We start from the raw sequence: 20,144 nt of genomic DNA, 5'->3' as shown, positions 1-20,144 counted from the left end.
TTTTGGTTCTCYCTGCAATCACACACTAGGAAATAAAATGCACTGCATTGTGAAAAGGAATCCAAGTACATTAAAACATAAGGACTGTATTGAAATTCACATTTTTTTTTATGAAGAAGGGAAGAATTAATGAAATGAGTGAATGAAATAAAAGCGTGAATGAAACCAAAAAGCTATTTCTGGACTATTTCCATGGTGAAGCCTGACAAATGCATGCTTCTTGGAACACTACTGTTGGTAATATTAGAATTCATGTATAATCATTGATTTTCAGTTATTCAGTTAGTTGCTATAGAGAAAGAAAAGCATTTGCTTGATATATTAAAACCTCTAGCACTATTCAGTGTCTACAGTTCTAAAATCCTAAGCCAATCTCCTCTAATAAAACTTCCCTCTTATACRGGAGGGTCATCAGGAAAAGATTTCTATACCTGGTGCTTGCAGGCAGTGAAGGAAGTTATGTTTATTTTGCTTTATGTCGGAGAATCCAAAGTAAGTTTCTGTTGTGAAATTTATTTACAGCATTCCAAGTGTCAGGAGCCTCTGATTTTACAGGAACTTCTCATTTGAATGCAGGAATATCCCAAGCCCAGCCTGTTSCAGGCTCAATCAGGAGCCTATTTCAAACTCAGTCTCCTTCAAGTTCAATAAAATCCTGTGCATGCATTTGTACCTGAGAGAAYTTTGCTATGGGAAGCAGAAGAGCACCATCAAAACTGATAAGCGTTCAGTCCCAGAATTCTGCTTGCTTGCAAAGTCAGTGACATAAATCAAATAAAGGTTGTAAAAATACTGCACAGACAGCAGCTACAGATGACTCCATCAGATCATTTCCAACCCCAACCACGGAGCTTGCATGACACAAGCCTTTGAGGAGGCTTGGTCCTCCTCATTAAACTTAGTAGGCTGTTTCCTATATTTGATGACATTAATATATTCACCTTAAAACCACATCTATRCCTACATTTGGTTTGTTGCCCAGCTATAAAAAGAAAATATTGTCACAAATTTTAGAGAACACTGAACTTGCTGGTGTTGAGCAAGATGATGCTTTTCAATTATGTGTGATTTACTAACCTGCCTAACAGACAACTTCATTTTACAGAGATGTCCTAAATCTTAAAATCAATTTTAACAACACATTCAGAACTCTCACTCAAGCCTTTGAAATATTTTCTTTTTTATGATTCTTCATGTCTTAAATACTTTTCCCTTCCCCAGTCTTTTAATTACATGAAATCAAAACAAACTATTTACAATAAACCACTTTTTTCCCCTCTGACAACTTTCAAAGGTAACTTTTTACCCTCAGACCAAAATTTCAATGTCACCAACTTTTAATTCTACTCTTTGCCTTGCATTTAATGAAAAAAAGGACAGGACTGTCAAATTTACATGAAAAATTATTTCAATATGCTTTCATAATTTTAGAGATGTAATATTAACTCCTATATGAATTAAATATGCCAATTTTAAAAGGCATGTTGGAGTACAGCTTCTACAAATTTGAATAAGAGCCAGTCATTTTTTTAATCAAAACCATTTTAAATATTCATTCATGTTTCACTGTGAGCACTTATAATAAAGTAAACCCTTCAATGTGACCATCAATATAGCAAAATCCTTGAATAATCATAGAATCAATTTTATTGCATAAAATGAAGACAATTTTTTGCCAATATATGCAAAGACTATGTTCCAGTGGCAGCCAGTAGTAAAGAGCCCACAYTAAAACACAAGTTATTGTTAACATACAGAAAAAACAAAACTCAAAGCAAAGCCAGGTTTGTGATTACAAACACTGTAATGATGAAGAGRAAAAAAAAATCTGGCTGAYACTACAATATTACAGTATTTTAAACTCTAAACATGTTTCCATGCCTTTAAGAACTGAATAGGAAATATATTCTGGCACTGGAAGAGAATTTAAATCCAAAAGTCGCATTGTCTAAATGCATCTACAGGGCACAAACACACCCCTGACTGTCCAGGCATTTCAACAGCTCCTAATTATTCCCACCTACCAAACAATAATAACAATCTTTTAATTCCTCCTCCATCCCACACAGTAATAAAGACAAAATCATCCTGAATTGCCACAACACAGAGCTGGAGGGACTGCAGCAGCTGCAGGTGGGGCCACCTGGCTACAACACAAGCAAAAATTTAACTGCTGAATATTCACAATTATGGTTCACTAAAAGAAGCTAAAATGTCTCCATTGTCTTTAATTTTCAATTTTTGTTTTTCTTTTCAAGTAAAATCAGGCATTTAATCAAAATGTACTTTTCAATAATCTCTTAGCCTCTACCTGGACATTGTGTGTTACACAAAATAGGTAATACTCATTAGTAATTTAGATTAAGAAAAATTAAAAAAAAGCTGCAAAACTGAACTTTCATAAGGAAATACCACATATAAGAGGAGGCAAACCAAGCATTCACTATCCCATAGGATCTTCCTTTTCCYGCATTGCTCAGTGTAGAAAATTAGCATGTACAACACCATCAGTCAACAGACTGTCCTTCAAAAAGAGTTTTGCAGTTATGAAAGAGAGAATATTACAGAGTTTTGGCTGAAAAYTCTTTAACTGAACTCATCAGCAGACTGAGAGATAACCAACTCCACAGGAGATCAGATTTCATTGTAAATCAGCGCTATGTTCATGTTTTCCAACCACTGCATCAAAGATCACTATTTAGCCAGGAATGCCAGGCACAATTCTAWGATTCAAAAAGCCTTTTCTACTAATAAAACATTGAAATTCAKCTTAAAAATAGAATTAAAAGAAGAAAACCAAGGGTGTAGGGAAAGAAGAGAAACACATTTTTCATCCTTAAGACGATGTCCCGTGTGGAAGTGCCAAAGGAAGATTTTTCAACCCACAGCCCAGGTAACAAATCTGCTGATGGCCAAAGCCACTCYACAGACCCAAGAAGTGACCAGTCTGAGCTCACAACCCACACCTGACATAAACCATTCGTTTCACTGGTGAGGACCAGGGAAATCACGGCCAAATCCCATAAATCACACAAAAAATGCTCTGAAATCCTTGAATCCCCTGAGGAACTGAGGCCAGGTAAGCATGATTTCAGAGGCAGCTCATTATGTTTAAAGTTTCACATGCTTTAAACCATTTTTAATCTATTATAAATAAAGTSCTCACAGGTTTTAACATCTGACTTCAAACATGCTTGAAAAAGCCTAAGTACTTGAAGGAGTACACAAATACATAAAGTTTGGGGTCATTTTAGTTTTAATAATTAACACAGGCAGTAGTGATGGATCATTTTTCCTTAATGTTGGTCTTTTCTAGGTCATGAAAGCTTTAAAATATGGAGCACAGAGYTAAATTTCCTTTAAAAGCAAAAACTTTGGAAACAATTTTCTGATGACCTGGGGACTTCATCTGAAACTTGAAACTCAGATAGAGGTATTGGGGATAAAACATCCCATGTCCAAAAGCCTCTGTTGAGAACCTCAGACAGAAATCACATTATTACAACTCTWCAAAATAAAATTAATTCAATTTTTCCTTGTGTGAACATCATTCTAAATGCAAAATTAAGACAAGTAATTCTTCTCTGCTRCCCAGAGCAAAAACATCTTCTGCACCTCCAAAGTTAGTAATGCAATTGTTTAGACCATAATAAGAAATATATCACAAGTACATTATCATTCCAAGAGAAAAAAAAATAGAGAAATTACCTTTAAAACACATACTGTAAGAAAAAGGGAAAATTTAAATAGCAGCCACCTCTCATAGAAGACAACCAGRACTGAAAATTACAGGAAAAAGTGCACAGTCAGGTTTCATATTTACTATCACTGAACAGTGGTACTTAAAATAAAACAGATACCAATTCCACATTTATCTTCAGCTAAGTAAARCAGCTAAAGGAAAATAAAATTCCTATCAAATTCTCATGTATCACAGATTGACAGTAAATGAAAACATTCTCATTCTCATTCTCATGCTGCTGAAAATTACAAGGCAGGACATTCTCTAAAAAATATYATTAATCGATTGACACCACTCACCCCACTGGAGAGGAGCCAACTGTAGATGCTCCAGGACCAGCTGATTAAGAACACCTTCCACACTTGCTTCCCCTTCACGCTTCAAGGAAGGGTAAATTGGAATTAAGGAAAACTTTGTTTCACAGAGAAAAGTGGCCATGTGATACGAACAATTTTTATTATTGCAAATCAAAWCTGCAGTCTAAAGATTCATTAAAGGTTAATGTTACATATGGTTTATTAACCCATAAATTGACCAACAGTAAAAGTTATAGCAGTTGAKATCTTCAGAATATAAAAATTTAATTCCACTGAGGAGTGTTAAAGCAAAGCTAAAATACACTTGAACCATAATAAAACATAGGTAAAAWAGTCTGGAAGCTGCAAAACCTCCAAGTATGTGGTGCAGGAAGAGAATTCAGAACAATAAATTGGGAATAATCTGAAAACCAAAAGGTTAAAATTTTATTGGGTGATAGAACACAGAACAAATGTCTGCCAGCATAGCCCTGACTGCTGCTTTGGTGGCAGTTCCATGCAGGTACAGGGATGCTGGACAGTGACTGTCATTACCAAGGGCAGATATTGGACCAGAACCACACAGGCACAGAACCTGCAAGCTTCCCTTTCCACCCTGTATGAGCTCAGGCCAAGAGTGAAAAGAGAAAAATTAGGAAATTGTTCTTACTGTAAGGACAGCAGAGCACTAAAATAATTGTTGTGAATAGAAGGTCTYTTGAAAAAGGGCTTCAAAACAGGTTACACAAACGCTTTAGGTTACACAAACACTAAAATAAAAGCATAAAAATATCCAATGTCATGCAAAGAGAGTATTATCCATTTAAACAAATTCATAATAATTTTGTGTGCTGATTCAGTTGAGGTAACATTCATCTGTAACAGGAAGAGAACTGGATTTCTTTTTTCTAACTCCCTGACTGCAGAAAGCCACTGAACTCACAGGGCTTGGAAGCACATGCAGAAGTCAGCATCATCTTGTATTCAGGCATTTATCCCACCATAATTAAGGAATAAACTCCTAGTAAGGTTCATCAAGATTTCAACCAACTTCTCCAAAAGTACTGGAACCCTGTTCCTCAAAAATAGATCAAAAAAATAAAAGAATATCTGAGCTTTTATAGACATCTTCTAAATGAGATCAGTCCCTTTTCTGTAAACTGAAAAGAGATGCTCATCATTTGACTGCTGAAGTATATATTCACCTGTGTCAGTTAGAAGTGAATTAACAAGCACTGCAGATAACTAATTTATCCCACAGGAACTAATCTTGCAGGTCTCCAGGAGATTTAAAGAAAAGTCTTGAAAGCTCAGAACAAAGCAGATCTAACAGTGATTGAGGCTCAAGAGCTCAGAGATGATAGAAGAGGAGAATCAATACCGAGTACAGGATTCTTGCCATTATTTTTYTAAAATATTTTCATTATGCCCTGAAAAATGTCATAAATACCACCTTTTTTTCCCCTAAAAAGACCAGAAAGAAAGAATTCACAAACCCCAAAGAGTCTGAAAGCTGTAAACASCATTAAAGAAAAGCACCTGTTTTGTAAAACTGAAGGCAGCAAAGTATCACCTTAGAAGAGCATTGTTGATGAAAAATAAGACTCAGAACACCAGCACAACTCAGTAATTTCCATAAAACACACTAGAGGGTAGAGAATGCATGGTTTGAATTACTCCACAGAAGCATCAGATAAATAATTCTGTTATCACATCTTTAATCTAAGGACTATAAGTGAGARAAAACACTAATAAAAAGGCAGTATTTAAAAGATGCTTTAAAACAGAGTGGCTGCCGTTAACTGTAACATTAAACYAACTTTACTGTAATTTACTTACAACAGACTCACAGTGGTGCCTGGAATATTACAAATTTCCACTGTTTAAAGCTTCATGGAAAACTTAATGTCTCAAATAACACTATAAAATTACTATAAAACAGGTGATTCTCCATTCTTTATCATTGGTAAATGTTACCAAAGTAGATCCACGTGTACGTAAATGCTACCAAAGTAGATCCACGATGTAGAATATTCCCCCTGGAACATAAAACTACAGGAGGCAGTGAGGCACATCTGGAGTGCTGTGTCCATTCTGGGCTCCTCAGGACAGCAGAGACATGGAGCTCCTGGAGTGGGRCCAGGRGAGGAAAATAAAATATTATTAAAGGACTGGAGCACTTTCCTTGSMAGGAAAAGCTGAGGGAGCTGGRGCTGTTCAGCCTCAAGAAGAGACAGCYGAGAGGGGATCCCATCCCTGTCTCAGTGTCACAGGGAGGGGTCAGATTTGGAGCAGGCTCTGCTCCTGGTGCCCAGCAATGGCACCAGGGGAATGGGCAGGAACTGATGCACAGAAGTTCCACCTGAATGTGAGAAAGAACTTCTTTCCCATGCACTGATTGTCCAGAGAGGGTGTGGAGTCTCCTCACTGGAGAAATTCCAGCACTGTCTGGACACAAATCCTGTGCCTTGTGCTCTGGGATGGCCCTGCTGGAGCAGGGAGGTTGGACCAGATGACCCCACTGTGGTCCCTTCCAGCCTGAATTATTCTGTGATACTGTTGGTGGTTTTTTTTGGTTACACGTTTAAGAAAAAAGTTAGAAACCAAACTGAATGGCTCTTTGCAAAAGCTAAAAAAATGTTTAAAAAAMCCAAAAATTCCAACAAGCAACAGAGAAACCCACCAGAAAAATCCACAAACTGACTAACAGAAAAAAATATGTAATATCCCAAAAGGAGTTTAAGCTTTTGTAGCCCAAATTCTTGGAAAAATAAGTTTCTTTAATCCATCACAAGCACCAAATAAACTCAGCTTATTCTTAGCATACTGCTTATTGTCATTTTGTGGCAAAATAAATTCTATAGACAGGAAATAGCTCAGTGASTGTTACTTTATATTAACCTGGAGGTTCAGGGTCTTATTTATTTGCAAAACAATGATATTTATTTGCAAAACACCAATATTTGATGATATTGGTTTATCTTAGATACATGGCCATCGATTGTAGAACTGATGAGAAAATTCAATTTTTGCAATTGTAATTCTATGTGAAAGAAAAATGTAGCATTTAAATGGTTAGGTCACACACAGATTATTTGACTCATGTAGTCAGGAAAGAAATTRCATTTCTCTATTGAGATCATTGAGTGAAACAGCCTAAGGGAGTCTGGTAGCAAAAAAGGGAAAGGCAAGGTGGAGATGTAACCAAAGGAGCTGTTGAATGAAAAAGGAATAAACACATAAAGGAATCACATGGACCTACAGAGATCTCTGGATCATGGAATTCCATATCACTGACCTCTGTCTCCTGACAATTAGACTGAAAATTTATCAGAAAATTACATTAAATTGCTCATTATAGGATAAATACAAAACTGAGCATTGCAACAAACTCATTACCTTGGAGATGAAAAGCACCCAAAATATGCAATAAGGGAATATCAAAGGAACAAGAGAGAAAAGCTTAACTCAAGAGTTTGTYTCAGCAAAGCCTTTAGAAGTCACTGAAAGCAAAGGAGTTGGAACAGAGGTTGCCAAGATACCCTTTTATTCTTAGCTCAAAGTCAAAGCTGACAAAAGACACAAGAGTAAGATCCAGGATTTAAAATTCATTGAAAAAGACTGCCCAGATAAACACAAGTACAGATTGCCAAGGTTAAGTTTGACCTTGTAGAATTTATCTGCTCAACCAAATCTCCCCACATTTTGCTGAAGTTTCAGTGCCATCACAAACCTCCTCTTCTGCAGAGCCAGACTGTTAAGGCCTCATTTCCTGCAGTCAAATCTTTGTTATTAATAACACAAGCATCAGCCAGGACTGAAACACTCGACTTCCAGTTCCAGCACAACAGTTCATATTTAACATTTGAAGATATTTTCATCTGCACAATCAAATAAGCCTCAGTGGGGGCCTCAGAGTCAACAAACAATCACCAGATGGTGTTAAAAAAAACCCAAAAAACAACCAAACCTAAAAACCTAATTTTTCACAGTTGACACCCTTAYTTCACGTTTCTGTAGCAACAGATTGAATATGATATAAACTGTTTCATACCAAAAACCTAAATGACACTCAAATGAACCAGTTATTTCCCCAGGGAGAACTTTGGTCTTTTACACTCTCTGGATTGCCTCATGTGTAGCTGGGTACTCACAATTAGAACAMAGTCTGTTATCTAAAACCTACTGCTTTAAAAGACAATAGGTTTTGAAAAATGGTGTTTTATGTTACTCATGGTTTTTCTCCCTACAGCATTCCACATTTTGCATGCTAAAATAAAATACTTTCAATACTTATGTCCTTTGCAAATAAATGCAGGTGGGAGAATGCACATAATCATAAAAAATAGCAAATATTCATAAATTAAAATTATACTAATTAAAAATAAATTTGCATGATTTGCACATTTTACTTACAGCAGCTGCCTTGATCGTATTTTAGGCTTTCTGCTTGATTATTATTGTGGTACTTTATTATTAAAACTAATTATATGGAGTTATTTGGGGTCTTAAATAATAGTTACTTTTGCAAACAATAAGAAGCAGCATAGAAATGTAAAGAAACCTCTACTGATGTACAGAAGTTCCACAAGATGTAACATTCTTGTAACTGAAAACTAATAATTATGATCAAGATAAAGTCATCAAAAGCTGAATAGACACACAGAAGTGAATTTCAATAACAGTTATCTGTGATTTGCTGTCAAGCAAATGAGATGASTCAAAGTTTTGTCTGGTAGATAATAATTTCAAAATCCTGATTGGCTGCTTAGATGATAAAATACAAAAACATTAATAATTTTTATGCATTTGGAAAAAAAAATCAGTGTTCACGAACCTAATAAATGAGTGGAACTTAGAAAGATCACTGGGATGAAATGAAAAGAAGTTCCAAGTATCACCCTAGAGGGAATCAAAAAAATCTATAAATGAAACTTGGGAATAATAATTCAGTCAGTTATGCTGGACCACATGCAAAAAAAATCAATCAGATATGCGAGACTTGCAATAGAATCAAAGAATAATAGCTCTCAGAGAAAGCATCATCTCTCAGACCTGGAAAGTACAATTTTATTCTGTGAGAAACCTCACCTGCAGTATTGCCTCCAGCTTTGGATGCCACATATTGAGAAAAATAGAGCTGTGCTGCAGAACAGCATCAGCAATATGACTGAATGAAAATGTGCTTTGAAAGAAATTCTGGAAATAATAATTTTATATATGAAAAACAAAAAAAAAAAAAAAAAAAAAANAAAAAAAAAAAAAAAAAAAAAACGAGGAAGGGGTACACAACACAATTTTTAAAAGGTAAGGAAACATTGCAAATAGGATCCATTTCCTATATATCACAGAAATTAAAGCTGAAGTAAGGAAAAAATTCTAACTATTAGAAAAGTTAAAAATGGAACATGATATTTAAGGTGGCACTGGAAGTCTCACTTTTAAAGGCTGTTAGGGCCAGGTTTAGAATATTTTCAAGAAAATGACCCCAAAATGTWATAGTCTCATTTCACTGAAATACCAATTCCTTCACAGAACATTAGAAAATTTCTCTGGCTGAGGACAGCAGAAGATAGGGAAGGAAAAGGAGTTTAGTTTTCACAAGTTGTTCTCTGACCCAACCCTCTGCCCAGCTGCACAAATCACAGAATGATTTATATGGAAAGGCACTTCCAGGGTCACTGCCCAGCCCTGTGCTCAAAGCATGGAAAACACTGAAATTGCACCAGGTTGTTCAATGCATTGTCCAGAATTTTTTAACATCTACAAAGACAGCAATTTTACAGCACTCCTGGRCACCCTGGTCCAGTATCTGAGTACCCTCACCGTGAAAATGAATTTTCCCAGTACCTAAGGGGAATTTAGCAGTCACTTCATGACTCGAAGGGTCAGATGAAATTTGTTGACTGCTGCAAGTCTCAGGCTTTGAGAAGGCTGCCCCAGGAGGCCCAGCAACCCCACTGGGGCAGCATCCTTTCCAATCCTRCTTTCCACATCCCCAAAGTGTCCTTTGCTAAACCCAGAGTCATTGTCCTGCCACTTGCCTTCCTCACTTCCATCAGAATATCGAGCTCCATCAAACCTCAACCCTTCAGCTGGAGCAGATCCCACACAGCGCACACCAAATCAAACCATCCAACASCTGTACACAAAAATTGTCCTTAAAGTATCTCAGAAATCAGCTAAACTGCAACRGGAAGACTTCTTGYAGTTGTTTTAGGAGGAGTTAATCCRGCTTTGCTTCTTKTTTGGGTGGTCTGTAACAAATGCAAGGTCCTCATGCTGTTGGATAACTCTGTCCTCAGTCAAAAAGCTTTCAATTGGCCCATCCTTCCTTTCCTAATCATTTCCTGAGCACTCTGATTTCTCCTTCATATGCTTTTGTAATTCCTGGTGTAAGCATCTGACATGGGCCTTGGATCACACCTCAGGGCAGATTCTGTGATGTTAACCCACCTCAACCCATCACTGTCCCATGCCAGGCACAGAGAAAGGAGAGAAAAGTTATCTGGGGACTTCAAAGTAGTTCAGAGATGATGGATAACAAWGGGATCTCTTGGCATTACCATTCCAGAGACKKGCAAAAATAGTAGGAARTATCAGTAACTCTATCCTTTGGTATTTTTGCAATACTTTTCCTCTCTTRGCTGTGCTTCARCTGACTTCTGAAGGAAAACAAGGCMAATRCAGCTGAACTATCCATCCATTGCTCTGCCTGTCTGTCCATCAGAGTAAACTCTGCTGACCTCTATCAAATTACTCTGATGGCARAAAAGTATCTCAGAAACCAGGTTTCTTAAACTTAGCAGAAGTGAGAGAATATTTTTTTTTTTTTGTTTTTACTGACTGGTTCATAATTAAATGTTGTTGTAAGAAATAAAAGGATGAATCTGGGAAGGTTCAGGTTGGACATCAGGAAGAATTTCTTTGTGGAAAGGGTTTTCAAGCATTGAAAGGGAGGTGGAGTCACCATCCCTGAAGGTGTTCAAGAAATGACTCAGTGTGGCACTTCATGMCCTGGTTTAGTTGACACGGTAGTGTTTGGCTAAAGTTTGCACTTRATGRTTTTGGAGGTCYTTTGAGATCTTTTCCAACATTAATGATTCYACARTTCTATGAGAAAGACTAACTCTAGTTGGGATGTGACACATGGAAAAGAATTCACTCTTTCCTTTAAGTATTTTTCAGCACATGTGAAACTTTTTGCCTTGCATTAATTAGAGCAGTTTTAATTCCTGGAACCAGGGAATAATTGTAACAAGAATCAAAAACACAAACTAATGCTTGCACTGAATTTAACACACARAATCCATGGACTGTTCTGTTGGTTTCTTCCTAAGGTACCAACTTTCAGTATTGGGATCAAAACTGGGGTTAAATCCAGAACACAAAATGGATGTAAACAGTGTTGCCCAGCAACTGAAATGAGTGAGGATGTATTTTTRCACCTTGACAAAATGATTACAACTATGCACTCGATTCCAGTGTAAGAATTCATCTATGCTATCATAGAATATTTATATCTTTCCRTAACACAGACAATTTCTAAGTGAGTTCTGGTTAAATATTGACAYTTTTGCATAAAAGGAGCTCTCTCTGAAATGTTGCTTGGGAAATCTGGACTGAACCAGGCACCAGGAATCTCATTTATGTCTCAAGCCTTGCYTTTGACAAACCCTCATCAGCTAATTTAATAACCACAGCATGGTTAAGGYTGGAAGGAACCACTGGAGATCATCTGGTCCATCCCCCTGCTCAAGCAGGGTCCCCAGGGCACAGGATTGTATCCAGAACATCCCTGGAATATCTCCAGGGAAGAAGATTCCACAGCCTCTCTGGGCAACCTGCACCAGCGCTCAGTCACCCTCACAGTAAAGAAGTTCTTCCTCACAATAATTAGTAATGAAACATCATTTCAGATCGCTGGGTAAAAGTACAATTAAAAGCATAAACAGATAAAGCACGATTTGATTGCCACTCTTCTCTCATCTTCTGCCACCCTCTATCATGTGAATTTGAGGATGATCTGAGTGAAAAATATAAATCTCCTGGGAAGTGCTGAGTACCATCACATGGCTTGGGGAACTGTTTGCTGTACAGAATGTTTCCTGAAGAAAATCATGAGAAAGTGTATTTTTGACAAGCCAAGCACAAGATTTTTTTATAGAAATAATGAAATTTATAGCAACACCACTGGTTTATTTTAACTCTAAACTGAATGCAATTTCTTATTAATAATCATAAGGCAATATTTTACYGCATTTAGAATTATTGTGGGGATTTTATGTTTAGAATGACTAAGTCATCACAAAAGTCCTGTCTAAGCCTTAAAAAGCTACCCAAGATTAGATACATTACTAAATCTATAAAGAGGACTTGGAAATAAATTATTCTAATAAGTTCTGATTGACTCAAATTTAATTAAATATATGCAAACTCTCTAAATCCAGCTTCACTAATTTCTTCATGATTCAGTTGCTCGGTGTAGGGGAGAACAGAAAAATTTGACCCCGTGAATCTACAACTCATCAATCCTAGCTCCACTTCCTCAGCTCCCTAAAAGCTGGGAAAAACACACAGGATTTATGACATRTTCAGTGACTCAGAAAAAGCCATTATAGAATGACCCAAGCAACGCCTAAATAATATACAGCACAATTAACCTTAAACAGTCTATAATTATGATAAGCTTCACAGTTCTAATTACTTTTCTTTTCAGTAACACTGCTGTGAAGTGAGTTGAATTAKAAAATAAAATGTATCAGAGGGCATCTATTTATATACTTTTAAAGCACGTTATTTATGAAAGGATATAATTTTCCAGCAAATATCCAGCTTGCTGTTAATCTCCAGACCTCTTGCTTGTTGCCKCTCTTCTTCCAGCTGCTTTGCATTCGCCAACTGTGCCCCATCAGTTGGGGATTCTGGGAAGCTCTCAAAATTGAACTTGTCAACTTGGATTGCCATGCTGTAGCAAGAGAAAAGAAAGAAAGAAAGAAAAAAAAAAAAACACAACACAACATCATTTTTATGCAGTAATTTTACAGATATTACTTCTGCAGAAACTCCAGGCCGCGGTGAAACCAAGCTGCAATATCTACACATCTAAAAAACTGCAATATCAATATATTGGTTTCAGTGGCACCAGTCCATAATTAATGATATATAARCCATATGGTTTATGCTACTGAAAACAGAAGTCTAAGCCTGTTCATGGTAAAAATGTTTGTCAAATCATCAATCAACCTCTTAATGGTTTTGTAAATGATGCACAAAGGCATTGTTTTTGCAGTTGCAAGCAATCTCATTGTAGTTCTGTAGAGGTTCATCTGCCTCCACCCTTGGTAGGTTAAAGCTCCTGGTGTCCTCAAAACTTGCCGAAAAAAAACATTACTGGGTTAAAAGCTGATGAATATACTATTTAAAGTTTATGAATACCAACCCATACAAAAGCAAAGCAAAATATTACATCTGAAAGCCAACTTCCTCACTTTTCCTTTTAAAACTCAGGAATGAAAGACAAAATAACCACAGAAGTAGGGCCTTAATGTGACCCTTGATTTTTTTTTTAAGAAGACACTTCCCTCCTGCTTTGTGCAGCTTCATGAATTACAGACAATATTAATTTCAATATCACAGTATAATTCATTGGTAGTAAATGGTTAAATAATTGCTTTATTAAATGTACGGTAAGGCATAAAAGGTAATCAAATTAAACAYAGTACACTATAATGCATACTAAATACTGATATGTTAAATTAGAATCACTAATCTAATATAAAAGGGAATTTAGACCAGCTCACATCACATGAAATGTGGTTATAGAAGATCTAATATACTATGCTGCCAAAACAGCTTTAATTTCCTGAATTGTCTGAAATAGAAAAATAATTAGGGAAGAATTAAAATATATTGCTCTTGAGATGACTTTGCACTTAAGGAGACCAAGCAACAGCTTTGAAAAYTACTCGTGATGAAAGGCAACTACAAACTGAGAAGGGGTCTGGGAAGGGCATTTCACAATTCACAGGATTACTATTATTCTTTTATCTATTTCTCCACATAAAGAGGGAAACATTCTAGAAATGTTGCCAAAAGGAAAACACTAGTAACAAATGTCAACAAGAACRAGCTTTGAAATCCCTCCAGACCAGAAGAGATTTCCAGTAATTCGCACGAATTTAAAAGAATCTTGACCCTAAATGAAACTGGGTSAAAATACATGGTAATTACAAGGAAAAAAACTAGAGCTTGTGAAGTTCACTRTGGGAAGAAGAAGTCAAATAGGCCTTATCAAGCGTGAGCAAAAACKGACATCTGAGAGGAAGCTTCTAAAGTTTCAGGACTACCTGGMCCATTCCAGTGGAAGRTGCCCCTGCCCATGGCAGGGGKYAGGAATGAAATGGCCTTTAAGATCCCTTCCAACCCAAAGCATTCTATGATTTTATTACTAAAAACTACAAATACAGCATTCAGGTGAAGTTTTCTATAAACTACCACTTCTGCAGACAGTATCTTTGCTGATCCTCATAACCCAAAAGCAGAGGAATTAATCTGTTCCTCTCCAAGGGATGGTTTTGTTTTGGCTATTTTTAATGCAGCAAGATATCATTAGAAGTTCTTCATTTGCATGCAGAGTCCATCAAGTGCTGGGCATATTAAAGAGCTGAACATGAGTTACAAAAGTGGATCACAGTAACTGCCAGAACCAAGCCAGAAATAAAGAACATAATGAAAAACACCCAGATACAATCTGAAAAGTGGATTCTGAAAAAAAATTACCAAGCCTGAAACGATGACTAACAACATCAATTCTTACTGGCATTGAAGGATTATTTGATTCTGCAAATGCATGCTGGGTTTCCTGGATTTTGCACAGGCAATGCATGTGGAAGAAACAACTGGAACTTTTTGAATTTCACTGTCTTTGTTTCTGAGATCCTCCATCACTGTGGTACGTGAGCAGATGCAAACCCAGCACTCGATTTCTATGATATACCCAATACTACTCGAATTTCCACAGAAATACAGTTAGTTTCCTATAGCTATATTTTAACAGATAATTTTTGCTTCTGGACAGTCAGAAGTATTTAGAATCCATCTCCAAAGGGACCAGGAAAACAGCTCCCATCTAATTACTGTGTTGCACCTTTCCTAAGTGACTGTTATTTGAGAAAAATATTGCTGCCTAACAATGTTTAATATGCAACTGCAGCATTCAGATTGCATTCCTCTCTTGAAGGATCGTTGCTGGCAATATGGTAATTTTTGTCTGGAAATTAAATATGCATGCAAGCACTTTTTACCCCAACAGCCTACAATAAATCCACATCAGCTTTAGGAATGTAGCCTAGATTACTCTTAACTGCTCATTGTGCATCTCTGCTTGAAGTAACTTTTATTAAGGTCTAACTTACAGAAAACTTTAGTRAACAGGGCTCAGTACTCAGAGATTTTACTAAGTGTTCAAATCTCCTAGCCATGTTTTTATTTATAATGTTTATACTGTATTTAGCACAGTGGCACCTCACATCACATGAGAAGCTACAAAAACACCCCCAACAACAGACTTGCCAGCAAGAAAGTGAAGAGTCTGAGTAAAAGAGGACTACAGAGAGAAAAATATCACACAAAACAGTACTATGAACACAGATGTAGGTAGGATACATGAAAGCAATGAACAGATACAAAATAAAATGTTTCTAWACTGTAGTTCCTCTCAAAGTAAAGCACAACAGAATTAAATCCCAGCTCTTTTTCTTAAATGCATCCGCCTTTTATTAAACCTGTATTCTGCTTCCTCTTGTGCTAAAAATATTCATTTCAAGTTTTGTCTCTGCATTTTTTATCTGTAACATTACTTCAGTATTTATTCCTCAGCCCATGGAACCTGTAGTACGTGGGAAGGCTTTGCACAAAAATCAAAACAAAAAACAAAAACTATAACCTAAATCTGTCATTCATCCTTTAAAATGTACCCCTATTCAAACCTGGCTTTTTTGCTTTCCTTTTAATATAAAGATTTCTCCATCTCAAAAGATGCATTTCACCAGTGAGGTGTTAACAAATGGACAAACAATTCCCAGAGCCATTTGATTGAAGGAGAAAATGGAAAAGCTGGACACGGAATTACAATCACCAACTAAAAAAAAAGGATCTTTTAAGGATCCTTAAACTTTTAAGTGATCTCTAGAGATCACGTGGACTTCACCCTAAAAGGAGAATAAAGGCGACCTCTTGAACATCACCCAACCTTCACCACTGGGCTGTGCATCAGAATAATGAGAATGAAACATATTTTAGCAATAAAAGTCATTCTCTGATGTCTTCAGCAGTTACTTTGCAACTTGTTTCTTGTCAAGAGTTCTCTGCACTTCTTTTCTCCCCAAATTTGTCCTTGCTTGCTGTGATATACAAGAATCTATGGAATCTATACAGGAAAAGGTAAAAATAGACAATTCACTCTCAACCAGGCATTCAATTTATTGCAAACAGCCAGGATAATGACGGCTCACATTGTGCAAGGGCACCTGTACCTTGCCCTTCACAGTAATTACATATCAGGGAAAACAGAGAAGATCTTAAAACTCCAAAGTTTAGAAATAAACTCGTTCCAGGAAAAGGGACTAGAATTCCATTTTAATTTCTCTGCCTCATGGGGAGCTATCCAAATCTCCTACTAGATGAGTTTTCAATAAATAATGAGATATTTGTATAAAAACACTGCATTATGCAAAAAAAAAAAAATTAAATATCCAATCCTGCAAATGTAAAACAGGTTTTGTTTCTCTCTGGCCAACCTTGTCTGARCAGGAGGAGGAATAAAGTAACAACAGCCTTCATGAATAATGAAACAATTGTGTTTTGAAACTACTGGGTTTTGTCACGAAACGAGCCCAAGCCATTGTGACAGCTCCTCAGACAACTGAGCATCGTTACAGGGATGCAAATTATCCAAATACAAATTAAATGAATGAAGAGGAGAAGGTCAGCTCATCGGCGATGCTGATGGTGTGTCTGCACGGTATCATCTCACGTCATCTGTCAGGAAGACTTACAGGGAAAAAAAGTGACAAAGCTTCTGATGGCACAGCCAACATCTCAATGACAGTCACTTTAAGTCCTGCTAAAGTCACGGTGCAGAGTTAAAAAGGCACTGGACAGCTCATTTCACCACTTCTCATAAAAAGAGTTGCAACTTTACTGGAAATTCTCGGATTTCTGCTCAGCAGAAAGGACTTTGCGTGGAGGAAAAAACTTCCTGCAAATGACATCACGACTGCTCCCGAGCCAGTGCCTTCCATATCCCTCTGTCCCAAAGCAGTGCCAGTTAAAATCGAGCAGCACTGACAGAAATGGACRCTGGCAGAGAAAATTAATAGGTGAAAAATTCACTAAGGGAGCATCACTGGGGGTGCTACAAACTCCTGCCTTTGTTCCTGGCAAGACAGTGAGCAGGTCCCAGGCATATCCCACCCACCAGTGACGCACCTCAGATCATTACATGTCCTCTTCTAAGAGTATAAATCTAAGAAGAGAAATTAATTATGTGATACTCTCCAAATAAAACAAGGTTAAGAGCAGGCATGGTATTAAAAGAAAAGCAGCGATCTGCTCAACMTAAGTAGATTTCAGCTTTCATTAAGTAAATAAAAACAGTGCTGCTTAGCTTAGAAGAATAAAATATAGAGATAGTCCTGATTAAATTATCCTTAGGAAGAAACAATATAACAGGAACCCAAAAACTTTTCCTCATGGCTAACTACCTTTGTAAATACTATCATCCACAGATGAGTTTGCAAGCTGCTTCCAAAATGAAGCTGACAGGAGGCAGTTGGAGACCTTATTCAGTATTATGCTTCCTGCTCATCCTCCTTTCTTATATAAAGTAGGCAGCAGGGACACTGTGCCAGACCATATTACTGCCATTTATGCAGAATGCTTATGTGCAAGGMGAGTCCCTGGATAGCTAATGAATTTAAATTTCAGGAAAACTTGAAGTGAGGATGATACTTTTGTTCTCACATTCAAGAGGAAAGAAAATGCGTAAGGCAAGTTTCCTTTTAAAACTTTACCTGATTCTTTCATTGTGCAATCTCCCTGGTAATATATGACATCAGTCAGGTGCATGTAATTCCACCCTAAATTCAAGTCCTGCAGCTCATATTAAATTGGAAGTGACATTCCAGTATATAATAATTTACAGGCAAAGAGGGACCCAAGAATTAAATCTCTTGTATGAGATGAACACATATGTACCATTGGCTGATAATGATAACGKAAAGTAATGCAAACTAACATATACCTTGTGTTTACTTCTAATTATTTCACAGATTTAGGAGTATAATCTGTATCATTCACTACTATAAAATACAACTGTAAAATTCAGTAGCTCAAGTGACCCACCAGTAATGATCTCTCMTGCAGAAAGAAAAACGATGGCTTTAATATCTGAACCATGCAGAGCAGAAGATAAATTTTCCCATTAATCTTCAGAAAGGTCAATTAAATTTAAAAATTTGCATTTAGAACTTAATTATTTATTTAAAATAATTGAAGAGGAGATAAAAGTCAGGCTATAGTGCTGAAGTCTGCAATATTCAACAGCTCAGACTTATCTGACCCACAACATTTCAGACAATAAAAAGTTAAACCATGAAAGAATCATTCCATTGGATAAAATGTAGTATTTGAACATGGAGCAGTGCTAAGAGATAGTTGGCTACATAAATCTTCTACTTAAATGTGATTATACTCTGTGTGCTGGGTACATAGCTTTCTAATTCCCAGCTCCAAATCTGAAAACCATAAACTGCAAATGAAGAGGCATAACAATTAACTACAACTTTCCTCTTTTTTCACTTGCCCATTTAAATAATTTGGACTCCCATGGCAATCGCCATGCAGCAAAACTGTTAGCTACCTAAAGAAGTAAAAAATTAAAATAATAATAATGGTTATAGCCTACTCCGTGAATACACCAATTTCCACAGGGGGCATAAGAGACCATTAATCAATAGCCTTTCATTAGGAAATTTGGAAAAGCCTAAGTACAGTAATACTTAAAGATTAAGTTAAATATCCTCCCTTTATCACAGCTAAACTACACCAGGATTTCAAAATTCTCTTTATGCAAAATAATGCCATACTGTACCTCCTACCYCTCTCTCAATGGAACAGTAACAATCAGAGAAATAAATGTCAAAATATATATGTTCATGTTCAGCTGCTCATTTGTGTAATTCATTATTGCCTTTATATGGCAGAAAGTTCAGAAGTAAACATATGCAAATTAGAACCATGGTATTTTGTGCCAGATTTAACAAGTAAGACCAGAAAACCTCAATTCTACAGTCATGCCTAGTAATCACTTCAGCTGTTTGAATCTCCTCAGGAAAGGATTGAAAAGATTGTCCAKCCCAAAATATAAACAATAAAAATAGAGTGGAATAAAGTAAGAACCTTTGCTACATTCAAAACACCTTTTCCAGGAAGCCTCACCTGGTGCAAATCTTTGTTCTGATTCTGCACACATTGAGCATTAAGGGACAAAAACACCGAAGTCTCTGCTCCTGGAACACCCCAAAGAAACCAGAAATGCTGGTCAGGAATCACCCCTGGATCATTTCCCAGCCAGGGCTCTGTCCTGACCCAGCACTGATGGTTCATTCTGGACCCAGGGCYCTCCAGGATGATCCAAAGAGTGGAGTTGGGTGTGTGTAGGATCTCACAGCCTCCTGCACATGATAAACCTGGAGCATCAATTCACTTTCTCCTAAGAGTGGAATTCCCAAATTCCCAGTGAATCATGAACTGGTGACAATCATGAAACTGGTGACAATCACGAAACTGGTGACAACACTCCTCTTTTTAAAGGAATACAACAGGGACATGTGGCACACAACTGGAAGGTTATTTCAGAGAAGATGTTGAGATCCTACTCAAGAACCAAACTAGGGGGCAAAACCCACCAGGACAGCCTGTCCACCTGGGAAATCATTGCACGAGAAAAGTCAATCTCAGTGACTACCCAAAGAAAAACGCAGAGATACAGGGCTTTACATACAACATAGTGAAAACGTAAGTTTTTCACAAAGGAAGTGATT

General features: G+C 36.9%; 1 protein-coding gene across 2 annotated transcripts in view; it reads right to left on the bottom strand.

The window, feature by feature from the left end:
- The window catches only part of TRAPPC9 (trafficking protein particle complex subunit 9), a 438,425-nt gene that overhangs the window by 228,770 nt on the left and 189,511 nt on the right, over window positions 1–20,144 (bottom strand). For both annotated transcript variants that reach the window (XM_057369163.1, XM_057369164.1), the window contains 2 exons: window positions 12,853–13,006; window positions 4,042–4,132 (listed from right to left, as the gene is read on the bottom strand). In XM_057369163.1, coding sequence (XP_057225146.1) covers window positions 4,042–4,132; window positions 12,853–13,006 — 245 coding nt within the window. The remainder of the gene's footprint in view (window positions 1–4,041; window positions 4,133–12,852; window positions 13,007–20,144) is intronic.

The sequence above is a fragment of the Malurus melanocephalus genome, unplaced genomic scaffold (genome assembly GCF_030028575.1).
Source record: "Malurus melanocephalus ecotype Western Australia unplaced genomic scaffold, MMel_1.1 scaffold_104, whole genome shotgun sequence".
Taxonomy (NCBI): domain Eukaryota; kingdom Metazoa; phylum Chordata; class Aves; order Passeriformes; family Maluridae; genus Malurus; species Malurus melanocephalus.
Note: the sequence above shows the minus strand (reverse complement) of the source record. Positions and strands in the feature narration are given on the sequence as shown.